Source organism: Salmo trutta, chromosome 12 (assembly GCF_901001165.1).
Source record: "Salmo trutta chromosome 12, fSalTru1.1, whole genome shotgun sequence".
Taxonomy (NCBI): Eukaryota; Metazoa; Chordata; class Actinopteri; order Salmoniformes; family Salmonidae; genus Salmo; species Salmo trutta.
The window spans coordinates 88861723-88875856 of record NC_042968.1 but is presented as its reverse complement, the minus strand read 5'-3'; the positions used below and the strand labels follow the sequence as shown (position 1 = coordinate 88875856).

The following is a 14134-nucleotide window of genomic DNA, read 5'->3' as shown; positions in this document are numbered from 1 at the left end:
GAGAACTTGTTCTCAACTAGCCTACCTGGTAAAATAAAGGTGAAATATTTTTTTAATAAATAAATAAACTGCTGGGAGCAACGTCAAGAGGAATGGAACGTCTAGTGATGAAGACATGCTGCTCTTCTCTTTTGAATAAACAACTCATTTTTCTACAGTTTTAAAGAGTCGCTGCCCGTTTCCCCAAAGCATCTGAAAAACTCTCTCTTCAATCATTCTTTTTAAAGGCTATGTAACAAATATATATAGGCTTGTAATGTTTTTTAACAATAAGGTTTAAATGAATGTGTAAAGCTTTGAGTTCAGGCTGTCCTTATTTATTTGTTTTACATGTTGTTATTGAGGCATTTTCTTATGATATGTTCCCAAAAACAAATCAACCTTTGAAATACTGTTTTTCCTTAACCTCATACATCTAAAACTGTCAATCATCATCATCAACATCATCATCATGTAATGAATCGCTGGTGCAACGCCTGACGTGACAGGAAAGTCCCGTAGTTTCCTGCAGTTGGGTCGGTAGGCAACTATTGGGTGATCAGTAGGCTATTCTAGAAGACGTTACCATACAGACAGACGTTGGAGCTCTCGACCACTCAACGGTGTTACCATCAGAAAGGTGGAATCAATTGGTTATAAGGATTATTATAAAGTAGTTGTAACGGTGAACGAACTGAAAATGGGGAGAAAGAGGACAAGGCATATTATAATTCTCAGAGGACTCCCCGGATCAGGAAAGACAACTCGGGCAAGGTAAACTTTTTTTTATATCGCATGAGGAGGATAAAAATTTTCGTTTTTCTTGATGATAATAAATACATTGCTAAAATAAACTATTAGATTTACCAAAATAAATAGTTTAAAATATGCACTGTGAATTGTTCTCCATCCTATCCTTGATTAGCATATTCTTGTCGGATTTGGTCAAATGTAAAACTTGTACAGGATAGTTTGGTTCATAATTTATAGCACAGACTACATTGATATAGCTTCTGTAAATGATTCTTAAATATAGGATAGGATAGGATAAGATGAACTGTCCCCGAGGGGAACATTGTCTTTAGACACCAGTATTGATGTAGCCTATTGATCAGCTTTACATGTATTTGTAAAATGTAAAAAAAAAAAAAACACAAATTAAAAATACCTCTGTTTTCAAAGATGTAGCCTACAATGCAACACTCCTTAGAATTTTAAGGAGAAAACAAATCATTGGTCTATGTTAGAATACCACCGCAGAAGCTTTGGCATCTTCCCAATTCAGTAGCCTAGTTGTGTTATTTGGCTACTTGAAATAGAACTAGGGCCTATCGCTTGCAGCCCACCTCTTCCAATGCACCGTGGAAAAGTGTTCATCGAATTCTACTATACATGTACAGATGAAGAGCCGAAATGAGTATAACATCCTACAATTAAACCCTAGGCTACTATAAAACCTTCTATTGTGGCATACTGAGAATGTTAATTTCGATAGCATATTCCCATATCTGATTATCAGCTGTTGTCAAAACCGAAATGGGTATGACATTTTGGCATTTAAAGTATACAACATTTTCGAAATGTCACATAGCCTACTGTAAAACGTATTTTATTTTTTATTTTTAGGATACTCAAATGGCCAACTATTTCGGACGCAAGTATAGGTATTCGGACATGGCTACGAGGGTTAAATATTAGTATTTTACAAATCCTGAGAAGAAATCACTTTTCTCCCGCGTAACCCGGTATTTCCCGACAAAAACATTACGCACCACAGAAAAAAACATAAAAGCACATAGATGTAGCTATGCTCTCTTGCGTAAATAAATGAAACAAGCTTCGCTAGGCTAATCTTTTTGAGTATAAACTGTATTAGTACTGTATTGTATTATACTGTATTATAAGGACTGGAATTATGCACCTCGTTCAAACTATGATAAAGCAGGAAGAGAACATGCGATTCTGTTGCAGCACATGCGGCCTACAAAGTTACAAGTATAGGCTACCGAATATATATATATTTTGAAATAATATTTCCCCTTTTATTAGGCTACCTCCTCTTTCTCTCTCTAGTGTTGCCTCATTCCTTCCTTGCTTTCAACAGTTAAATGAAATAAGGTTTGTTGTCCTTATCTTCATCCTTCTGATGACATGCTTGAATAATATAGGACTATAATTCGATGGAGAAGGCTTTCACTTCTCTATAAATTAGACGCGCATTCATGAAGATTAAATGGTTATGGGTCTGAATAAATAACTGCTGTAGCCTACCGCAATCGCGCGTTCACTCTTCTTTCAAACTACCTGTGAGTTCTATTGGCTGCTGTATTTAACATTCAGCAAACAAGAGCTTAATATTTTTTGGTATTTTGATATTTATTAGGATCCCCATTAGCTGTCGCAAAAGCAGCAGTTACTCTTCCTGGGGTCCACACAGAACATGAAACATGACATAGGACAGAACATGAATAGACAACAACAGCTCAAGGACAGAACTACATACATTTAAAAACGGCATATGTAGCCTACATATCAATACATACACACAAACTTTCTAGATCAAATAGGGGAGAGGCGTTGTGGTGAGGTGTTGCTTTATCTGGTTTTTGAAACCAGGTTTGCTGTTTTTTTTAGCAATATGAGATGGAACCAGGTTCGTTGCAATAACGGCTCTATATAATACTGTACGCTTTCTTGAATTTGTTCTGGATTTGGGGACGGTGAAAAGATCCCTGGTTGGTAGCATGTCTGGTGGGGTAAGTGTGTGTGTGTCAGAGCTGTGTGTAAATTGACTATGCAAACAATTTGGGATATTTCAACACATTAATGTTTCTTGTAAAAATAAGAAGTGATGCAGTCAGTCTCTCATTTTACATTTACGTCATTTAGCAGACGCTCTTATCCAGAGCGACTTACAGTAGTGAATGCATACATTTCATAATTTTTTTTCTCCGTACTGGCCCCCCATGGGAATCAAACCCACAACCCTGGCGTTGCAAACACCATGCTCTACCAACTGAGCGGGACCACACAACTCTTAGCCGAGAGAGACTGACATGCATAGTATTTATATCAGCCCTCTGAATACAATGAAGCTTGCATCCGTCTCTAAATTGTCCATTGGTATAAGAAATGCGTCAAAAAATAATGTCCAGCAAACTATTCCAGTCTAGCTTTTCCTAAATTGGACTCCAAGATCTAAGGAGACTTTTTTAAGGAGAGAGGCCAGGAGAGAAGGAGAGAGGTCAGGAGAGAAGGAGAGAGGCCAGCAGAGAAGGAGAGAGGCCAGCAGAGCACAGGTGCGTGTGTATTGCGCAAGAGACAGAGGCTGTAAATTAGAAGCTTATTATGCATAACCCATCATTAATTAGCTAAATATAAGGCTAATACGGCATTGAATGTATTACCTGAAAGAGGTAGGCTATAGGACATCTATATATATGCCTATATATCAACAGGATTATTTATTTTGGATGCAATTTCAATGGAGTTGATGGAGAGAGAGAAAGACTGTGAGAGAGTGCTCACTCGTCCACTGATTTAAAGCAACAATACAGGAGTGTTTTAAACCTCTGCAGCTGCAATTTAAAAAAAAAATCTTTACAATTAAAAAATACGGTGACCCCCGAAAGCCAGATGGAGATGTATAAATTAGACGCTGTAACGCGGGTCGTCTAATGGGGACCAAGACTCGGCGTGTGACGTGCTCATATTTACTTTTATTTAACTCTCAAATAACAAAACAACAAAACGACCGTAAACAGTCCCGTCAGGTACAACATACACAAAACAGGAAACAACCACCCACAAAACACAGGAAAAAAACACGCCTACTAAATAGGACCTTCAATTAGAGGCAACGAGGAACAGCTGCCTCCAATTGAAGGTCAACCCAAGAAACTTAAACATAGAAATAGACATACTAGAATAAACATAGAAATATACTAACATAGAACATAAACCAAAAACCCCGAAACATATAAAACAAACACCCCCTGCCACGCCCTGACCAAACTACAATAACAAATAATCCCCTTTACTGGTCAGGACGTGACAGACGCGCATTCTATCTTTATGTTACTGTAGCATAGGCTATGCTGCAGCAAAAATAAGTGACCATGATGAGATGATAGGTGTAAATAATGAGATGGGCTGTTGGTCGCCACCCTGAGCGTTGATGATTCATCATGCAGTGACCAAAGAATGCCAAGATTGTGCAAAGCTGTCATCAAGGCAAACAGGGGGTACTTTGAAGAATCTATAATCTAAAATATATTTTTGATTTATTTAACACTTTTTTGGTTACTACATGATTCCATATGTGCTATTTCATAGTTTTGATGTCTTCACTATTATTCTACAATGTAGAAAATAGTACAAATAAAGAAAAACCCTTGAATGAGTAGGTGTGTCCAAACGTTTGACTGGTACTGTAATTCATCAATACATTTCTTGGTAGTCCCAAAAATATTTTTAAATCACAGCTGGCCTGTACAATCAAACTAGCAACAGCAATGATCACAAGTCAGTCATAACATGGCTATTAGGCTAGCATATATATTTATGTAGGTCTTTATTTAGCAAGCTAAAAACACAGAGCCTAACGTTAGCTAGCTAACTGCTGGGAGGATGACATGTCATTGGAGGAGTGGGTGAATGACCGACTTTTTCCCCTCATCGTTTTTTGGTGGCTACAGCTAGATCAAGTTTGGGCAACGTATGGCCCACGAGCCGTTTCCAGCCCACCGGGCACTTCAATCCAGCTTCAAGACATTAAAAAAAAAGACAATTTAAAAAAAATCAAGTGCTTCTTGACACAATGTCCACTTAACCCGGAAGCCAGCCGCATCAATGTGTCAGAGGAAACACCGTACACCTGGCGACCGTGTCAGCGTGCATGCGCCCGGCCTGCCCACAGGGATTGCTAGAGCGCAATGGGACAAGGAAAGAGCGCGGACGACACTGGGCCAATTGTGCGCTGCCTCATGGGTCTCCCAGTCATGGCCAGCTGTGACCCAGTCTGGGATCGAACACAGGTCTGTAGTGACACCTCAAGCACTGCGATGCAGTGCCTTAGACTGCTGTACCACTCGGGAGGCCTTCGCAAATTAATTTTAACAAACAAACAATTGGTTCCCCAAAAAATGCGTCCCTCCGTAGAATTTCTAAATCCCGATGTGGCCCTCGAGCCAAAAAGTTTGCCCACCGCTGAGCTAGATAGATTCAGGTGTCATTTTGTTAGCTAGTTTGAATTGCTTTGCTAGCATGCTGAACTTGAACAACTGTTATCCAGTTAGCACATCTGGTGCATTCGTAAATTCACTCTGGCTATCTACTCTGATGTAAGAGCACTCTCATCTCGACCGTGTGTGCCAGAGAGCAGAATAACTGATGGATTTATGAACACGCAACACCAGCTGAATATGGCCGGTATCAGTAAACGTAGGCAAAACAATGAAGAGTTAGTGACTAAGGCTGTATTAGGCCTGGGTAATTCCAGTCCTCAGGGGCCTGATGGGTGTCACACTTTCCTCCCATCCCTAGCAAACACACCTGATTTAAACTAATGTCATTCTAAACTGAAGATCATGATTAGGTGGTTATTGGAGTCAGGTGTGTTAACTGGGGCAAAACTGTGACACCAATCAGGCCCCCAAGGATTGGAGTTGCCCAGGCCTGCCCAGCCCCAGCTAACACACCTGACTTCTAGTGGATATATTATTGTTTCATTCACTTCTCTCTTCCCCCCTGCTGCTCCCCCTATTGGAGCTTGGAGTTTAAGCCTTTCACTGTACCCTACAATATCCATGTGACTAATAAAGTCATCTATCATCTAGCTAGTGTGTAGGCTGTTGGTTCTATTGACCAAATCAAATCAAATGATAGATGACTACGGATGATAGCTGGGTGAACAGGCAGTGGCCCGGGTGGTTGTTGTCCTTGATGATCTTTTTGGCCTTCCTGTGACATCGGGTGATGTAGGTGTCCTGGAGTCATAGATGTTGTCTGTGTGTCTGTGTAAAGGACCTGTAGCCTCATTTAACAATACTGCGCATAAACTATTCTAAAATACTACTTATGAACGGAAATTAGAATGTTCGTACACATAGAAAAAGTGTGATTTATCAAACAATCCTACGAGCATCATACACACACCGGTAGGAGATCAGTGGTGTGTAAAGTAAAACTACTTTAAAGTACTACTTAAGTAGTTTTTGGGTGTATCTGTTGGGGGTATCTGTACTTTACGATTTATATTTTCTACAACTTTTACTTTTACTCTCAAACATTTCTAAAGAAAATAGTATACTTTCTACTCCATACATTTTCCCGGACACCCAAAAGTACTCGTTGCATTATGAATTCTTAAAAGGACAGGAAAATGGTCCAATTCACGCACTTATCAAGAGAACAGACCCATTCATCCTCAACAGCTTCCTCCTGCAGTGTGTTCCGCTTGGCCACATTGCCACCACATTCAGCAGCGTCTTTTTGCTGATGATTGCATCCAAAACATTGGCTCATTGAGGGCTGTGAGATACAGATCGTTAAGGTCCCGCTCAAAAGTGCCCATTGCCAAAAAAACTTGAGGGTGGATAGCACTTGGATGTAGATCTTAAATCTTCTCAAAAATCCTGTAAAATTGGTTTTGGGAAACAATATCTGATGAGCCAATCTGTACTTTCTGCAAAAACCCCACCTATAAAAACGCGTGTTTGTGTGGCAAATGTTCAAACAGCAAGATCAGCCATCTCTCATTCGATTTCCCATTATCTCAGTCTTTTATAGTATTTCACACGTGCCTTTAATTTAACAAATTACTGTACTTTATATGGATGATTATCGTAACAAATGCACTGATGTGATCAAATTATATGATATAGCCTGTCGATATATGTCATATCATGAATTCACAATAAAAAAATGATTATATGACTACTCTCACAATTTCACACATTTTCAACATATATTTTCCCCATTCTAAATTTGACAAGCAGTTCCCACCAGTTATTCCACCACTTGGCATTGTGCGTGCGCATGTTCAAGGCTCTGCGTAAATTTACACACACTCTCAAGCAAACGTTCATATTGATAAATCTCACACTTTGCGTAGACATGATCCCACGCATGGTTTACGCACATATTAGTGCCTAGGCATGATTAATAAATGAGGCCCCCTGTACAGTCCTCCCCAGGGACCAGTTTTATTCAAGTGGAACTGACAGCGTTTTAGCAACATGAAATCTTATTCAAATCTGTTCATATACAACCCTAGGAAGAATATTTTTTTTAAACATCAGACATATACAGTAGGCCGATTTATATGCTTTATAATGCTTTTGAATGACATTCCGGTTTTGGCGGGAAAACCGGGTTACCGGGAGAAAAGTGATTTCTTCTCGGAATGGAACATTTGTAAAATACCAGGAAAATATTCAACCCTAATACAATCATATAGACATTCAAACTGTAAGAGGAAAAACTAAACCTTTCTATTGGCATGGTCTTTCTAGACTCTTCCATCCTTGGGTTGTGGAAGTGTTATGGCTTTATTTCAGAAGAGGTATTGTAGTTAAGTTAACAACAGAAGAGTAGGTTTAGACTCAGTTCTCCTGACCCTCTGGCTCAGCGTTTCCCAAACTTGGTCCTCAGGACCCCAAGGGGTGCATGTTTTTGTTTTTTTCCCTAGCACTACACAGCTGATTTGTTTTTTCCCCCTAGCCTTACACAGCTGGTTTGTTTTTTCCCCCTAGCACTACACAGCTGATTTGTTTTTCCCCCCTAGCACTACACAGCTGATTTGTTTTTTCCCCCTAGCACTACACAGCTGGTTTGTTTTTCCCCCTAGCACTACACAGCTGATTTGTTTTTTTCCCCTAGCACTACACAGCTGATTTGTTTTTTCCCCCTAGCACTACACAGCTGGTTTGTTTTTCCCCCTAGCACTACACAGCTGATTTGTTTTTTCCCCCTAGCACTACACAGCTAGTTTGTTTTTCCCCCTAGCACTACACAGCTGATTTGTTTTTTTCCCCCTAGCACTACACAGCTGATTTGTTTTTCCCCCCTAGCACTACACAGCTGATTTGTTTTTTCCCCCTAGCACTACACAGCTGGTTTGTTTTTTTCCCCCTAGCACTACACAGCTGATTTGTTTTTCCCCCCTAGCACTACACAGCTGGTTTGTTTTTCCCCCTAGCACTACACAGCTGATTTGTTTTTTTCCCCCTAGCACTACACAGCTGGTTTGTTTTTTCCCCCTAGCACTACACAGCTGGTTTGTTTTTTCCCCCTAGCACTACACAGCTGATTTTTTTTTCTTCCCCCTAGCACTACACAGCTGATTTGTTTTTCCCCCCTAGCACTACACAGCTGATTTGTTTTTTCCCCCCTAGCACTACACAGCTGGTTTGTTTTTTCCCCCTAGCACTACACAGCTGATTTGTTTTTTCCCCCTAGCACTACACAGCTGATTTGTTTTCCCCCCTAGCACTACACAGCTGATTTGTTTTCCCCCCTAGCACTACACAGCTGATTTGTTTTTCCCCCTAGCACTACACAGCTGAGTCAAATGATCAAAGCTTGATGATTAGTTGATTATTTAAATCAACCCCAAAAACCAAAACGTGCACCCATTGTGGTCCCCAGGACAGAGTTTGGAAACGTTGCTGTAGACACAGCTGGGTCTTATCAACCCTGTTCCCTAGGAAGAGAAGGCTTGCTATAGTAGGGATACTGCCCCCCCCCCCCCCCCCCCACACACACACACACTTCACTATAACAGGCTGTGTATGTGTTCTGTCTGAGTAGATGTTGAGTGTGAGTGTGTGTGTCTACAGTAATATTGTGGAGATGTATGGGTCTGGAGAAGCCTTCAGCACAGACGACTACTTCAGGGAGAACGGGAATATGGTTGGGTTCCACAAGAGATACCTGCAAGAAGCTCATGAATGGAACCGTAACAGAGGTAGTTAAAGGGTTGATTGGTTAATATGTTTATCGATTCATTTATGAATTCATTTATTGATCTATTCATTTATTGAATTAGATTTCCAAACACTATGTATCCATTGTTTAGTTGGAATTGAATGTTTGTTTGCTGTATATTTAACATATACTCTTAGAAAAAAGGGTTCCAAAAGTTTTTTTTAAGGTTCGACCAAGAACTGTTTTGATCAGAAGAACATTTTTTGGAAGACACGGGTTCTTAGTAAGGCTAAGGGTTCTACCTAGAACATTTAACATCTTAAGAACTGTTTTTGGAAGAAAGGGTTATTTGATGATTCTTTGGAAGGCAAGAAGGGTTCTACATACAACCATATATAATATTTCCCAGCATGCTCTATTAAAGGGAGATTTTCATAATTGTTTGTTTAACTGTAATAGCTGTGTTTTTTCATGTACATTGATTGGTTGATTAATTTTATGCTACACAGAAATATAAATAGCATACCGTTTCATAGAGGGTTCTATGTAGAACCATATACTGTGGTTCTTTGAAGAACCCTACATAGAGAGTTCTAGATAGAACCCTCTGCAAAGGGTTCTACCCAGCACCAAAATGGGTCCCTCTACGTGTACAAACCAAAGATGGTTCTAGTTAGCACCTTTTTTTCTTAGTGTATAAATTCAACTCACCATAAATGTAGCCTCATTCCATAGTGATTGTTTGTCTCTGAAATGACGCCATCTAAGTCTCAAACTAATACATGTCTGTCATTTAAAAACAAACTTTTATTTAACCTTTCTTTAACTAGGCAAGTCTTCTAACAACCCCATGCCATGACTGGGGGGGGGACGGGGACGGGGACGGGGACAGGGGGACGGGGACGACGACGACACACACACACATCCAAACTCTTTCATAAGTTATTTAAACAAAAACATAGAATTTACTAACATTTTTGAAAATGGATACAGTTGAAGTCGGAAGTTTACATACACTTAGGTTGGAGTCATTAAAACTCGTTTTTCAACCACTCCACAAATGTCTTGTTAACAAGCTATAGTTTTGGCAAGTCGTTTAGGACATATACTTTGTGCATGACACAAGTAATTTTTCCAACAATTGTTTACAGACAGATTATTTCACTTATAATTCACTGTATCACAATTCCAGTGGGTCAGAAGTTTACGGACACCAAGTTGACTGTGCCTTTAAACAGCTTGGAAAATTCCAGAACATGATGTCATGGCTTTAGAAGCTTCTGATAGGCTAATTGACATCATTTCAGTCAATTTGAGGTGTACCTGTGGTTGTATTTCAAGGCTTACCTTCAAACTCATTGCCTCTTTGCTTGACATCATGGGAAAATCAAAAGAAATCAGCCAAGACCTCCAAAAAAAATGTAGACCTCCACAAGTCTGGTTCATCCTTGGGAGCAATTTCCAAATGCCTGAAGTTACCACGTTCATCTATACAAACAATAGTACGGAAGTATAAACACCATGGGACCACGCAGCCGTCATACCGCTCAGGAAGGAGACGCGTTCTGTCTCCTAGAGATGAACGTACTTTGGTGCGAAAAGTGCAAATCAATCCCAGAACAACAGCAAAGGACCTTGTGAAGATGCTGGAGGAAACAGGGACAAAAGTATCTATATCCACAGTAAAACAAGTCCTATATCGACATAACCTGAAAGGAAGAAGCCACTGCTCCAAAACCACCAGAAATAAAAGCCATACAGTTTGTAACTGCACATAGGGACAAAGATTGTACTTTTTGGAGAACTGTCCTTTGGTCTGATGAAACACAAATAGAACTGTTTGGCCATAATGACCATAGTTATGTTTGGAGGAAAAAGGGGGAGGCTTGCAAGCCAAAGAACACCATCCTATCCGTGAAGCACAGGGGTGGCAGCATCATGTTGTGGGGGTGCTTTGCTGCAGGAGGGACTGGTGCACTTCACAAAATAGATGGCATCATGAGGCAGGAAAATTATGTGGATATATTGAAGCAACAGCTCAAGACATCAGTCAAGAAGTTAAAGCTTGGTCGCAAATGGGTCTCCAAATGGACAATGACCCCAAGCATACTTCCGAAGTTGTGGCAAAATGGCTTAAGGACAATAAAGTCAAGGTATTGGAGTGGCCATCACAAAGCCCTGACCTCAATCCTACAGAAAATGTGTGTGCATAACTGAAAAAGTGTGTGCGAGCAAGGAAGCCTACAAACCTGACTCAGTTACACCAGCTCTGACAGGAGGAATGGGCCAAAATTCACCCAACTTATTGTGGGAAGCTTGTGGAAGGCTACCCGAAACGTTTCACCCAAGTTAAACAATTTAAAGGCAATGCTACCAAATACTAATTGAGTGTATGTAAACTTCTGACCCACTTAGAATAATAGTAGAGAGAATGATTTATTTCAGCTTTTATTTATTTCATCACATTCCGACATTTCACATTCTTAAAATAAAGTGGTGATCCTAACTGACCTAAGACAGGGAATTTTTACTGGAATTAAATGTCAGGAGTTAGTTAGTTTAAATGTATTTGGCTAAGGTGTATGTAAACTTCCGACTTCAACTGTATTTAGCATTTTGGAATGAAACTCTTCATGCTTTATTAATGGTATGATTGAACAATTGATTGGCTGATTGATTAATTAGTGAATTTGATCATTAATTGTGATTGATTAATTGATTGGTTGATCCATTATTAATGCTGATTCAAGGGTTATGTGTATGTGTTGCTCCTTGCAGTTCTTCAAGCCATCAGAAGAAAAGTCCATCCGATCGTGATTGACAACACCAATCTGCATAAATGGGAGATGTGGCCTTATGTCCGAATGGTAAGGACTACTTCTAGCCTGTGTGTGTATGTGTATGTATGTGTGTGTGTGTGTGTGTGTGTGTGTGTGTGTGTGTGTGTGTGTGTGTGCGTGCGTGCGTGCGTGCGTGCGTGCGTGCGTGCGTGCGTGTGTGTGTGTGGACGTGTTGTTATGACAATACTGTGTTTGTCTCTTTCAGGCGTTTCGCCGTGGCTACTGGATCGAGTTTGAGGACCTCCCTGTCATTCCATTAGAGATTCTCGACAGGTATTGATGCACCCGGGATAAGAGAAACCAAAGCAGAGTTGTGCTTGTATCATCTGACATGTACAGTTGCTACACACACACACACACACACACACACACACACACACACACACACACACACACACACACACACACACACACACACACACATACACACACACACACACACACACACACACACACACACACACACAAATGACACACACACATGCATAGTGGTTGACACGTTGTATGCCTCTCTCTCAGATGGTGTTCTAAGATCCACATGGAGAAATTAGAGAGGATGAGAGAAGATTATGAGCCCGTAAAGAAAATATGGGACGTCCTCTTTGACTATGAGTCCAGAGGGAGGTGGATGCCCACCTCAGAGAGACTGCGGAACCACTGGTGATCAGGAGACCAATACAATGTTTTTGTGTGTGTATGTGTGAATTTGTTGGTGCTTCTATCTTTATGGGGACCTAAAAATCCCTGAATGTCCCCACAAGGATAGTAACACAAGGAAAATTACATTTCCCACATCCCCATGAGGACAATGGCTATTTTAAGCTTAAGGGTTAGGTTAAGGGTTAGAATTAGGGTAACGGTAAGGGGTTAGTGGTTAGGTTTAAGGCTAGGGTCAGGGTTATAAGTTAGGTTTAGGGTTTGGGTTAAGGTTAGGGTTAAGGTAAAGGTTAGGTTTAGGGTAAGGAAAATAGGATTTTGAATGAAATTAATTTTAGGTCCCCACGAGGATAGAAGAACACAACGTGTGTGTTTGTTACTATCCTTGTGGGTACTGCAAATCCCCCAAAGTCCCCACAAGGATAGTAAAACAAGGACAATTCTCCCACATGGGGACATTTCCCACGTGCCCACAAGGACATTGGCTATTTTAGGGTTAGGGGTTAGGTTTAGGGTGAGGGTTAGAATTAGGGTTAGAATGTGTGTGTGTGTGTGTGTGTGTGTGTGTGTGTCTGTGTGTGTGCGTGTCTGTGTGTGTGTGTGCGTGTGTGTGTGCGCGTGTGTGTGTGTGTGTGTGTGTGTGTGTGTGTCTGTGTGTGTGCGTGTCTGTATGCGTGTCTGCGTGTGTGTGTGTGTGTGTGTGTGTGTGTGTGTGTGTGTGTGTGTGTGTGTGTGTGTGTGTGTGTGTGTGTGTGTGTGGTGACTATACCTGTGAGATGATACAACTCAGGAGACCACAAGGGGTCTGACATCACACCCTAGTTCCCTTATAGTCCCCTGGTACTTTGGTAATGTCACCTAAATGGTGCTGTTTGAATTGTCACCGCGGTGTTTCTCCAGGTTGGATAGAATATATTCCTCATGTCAGAACATGAAGGACCCTGAGATGGGACGTTTCTTTCACATTTTCTTTTAGGGGCTCGATTCAATCCGTATCGGTGCTATAGACACATGAAGCTTTTACCAGTCTCCTCTAACATGGGAACATTGTCTTTACATTTCAATTGCGCTATAGCTCTGACCTTTCATGATATGTATTGAATCCATATCTACGTTTACAGAAATACAGAAATGATGCCTTTATGATGCAAAATGCAGCATCATATAATGTAAAATGCCTCATACGGGGATGATTATTCTATTTTGAAAGTTAAATATCTTGAAAACTTGATTGGTGACTTGCAAAACATTTTGGGACTATGTCAACAATTTACTAATGAAACAAATACTAAAATAAAACATTTGGGTAGAGTTTTCCTTTAACTGTTAACACAGATGGTTGTTAACTGTTAACACTCAGATGGTTCTTAACTGTTAACACAGATGGTTCTTAACGGTTAACACTCAGATGGTTCTTAACTGTTAACACACAGATGGTTCTTAACTGTTAACACTCAGATGGTTCTTAACTGTTAACACTCAGATGGTTCTTAACTGTTAACACTCAGATGGTTCTTAACTGTTAACACAGATGGTTCTTAACTGTTAACACAGATGGTTCTTAACGGTTAACACTCAGATGGTTCTTAACTGTTAACACAGATGGTTCTTAACGGTTAACACTCAGATGGTTCTTAACTGTTAACACACAGATGGTTGTTAACTGTTAACACTCAGATGGTTCTTAACTGTTAATACTCAGATGTTTCTTAACTGTTAACACTCAGATG

At 40.3% G+C, this 14134-nt stretch overlaps 1 protein-coding gene across 2 annotated transcripts; it reads left to right on the top strand.

Annotated features, from left to right (window-relative positions):
- The first annotated feature begins 413 nt into the window (after positions 1–413).
- Positions 414–12527, top strand: LOC115204621 (NEDD4-binding protein 2-like 1). Of its 2 annotated transcripts, none has more exons than XM_029770289.1 (5): positions 414–753; positions 8820–8947; positions 11686–11774; positions 11953–12020; positions 12267–12527. In XM_029770289.1, the coding sequence occupies exons 1-5, from the start codon at positions 680–682 to the stop codon at positions 12409–12411; spliced, it is 504 nt and encodes a 167-aa protein (XP_029626149.1). In that variant the 5' UTR covers positions 414–679; the 3' UTR covers positions 12412–12527. The 2 variants fall into 2 exon arrangements, with proteins under 2 accessions (XP_029626149.1, XP_029626150.1); XM_029770290.1 differs by having other exon boundaries at positions 8791–8947.
- The last annotated feature ends 1607 nt before the right edge of the window (positions 12528–14134 follow it).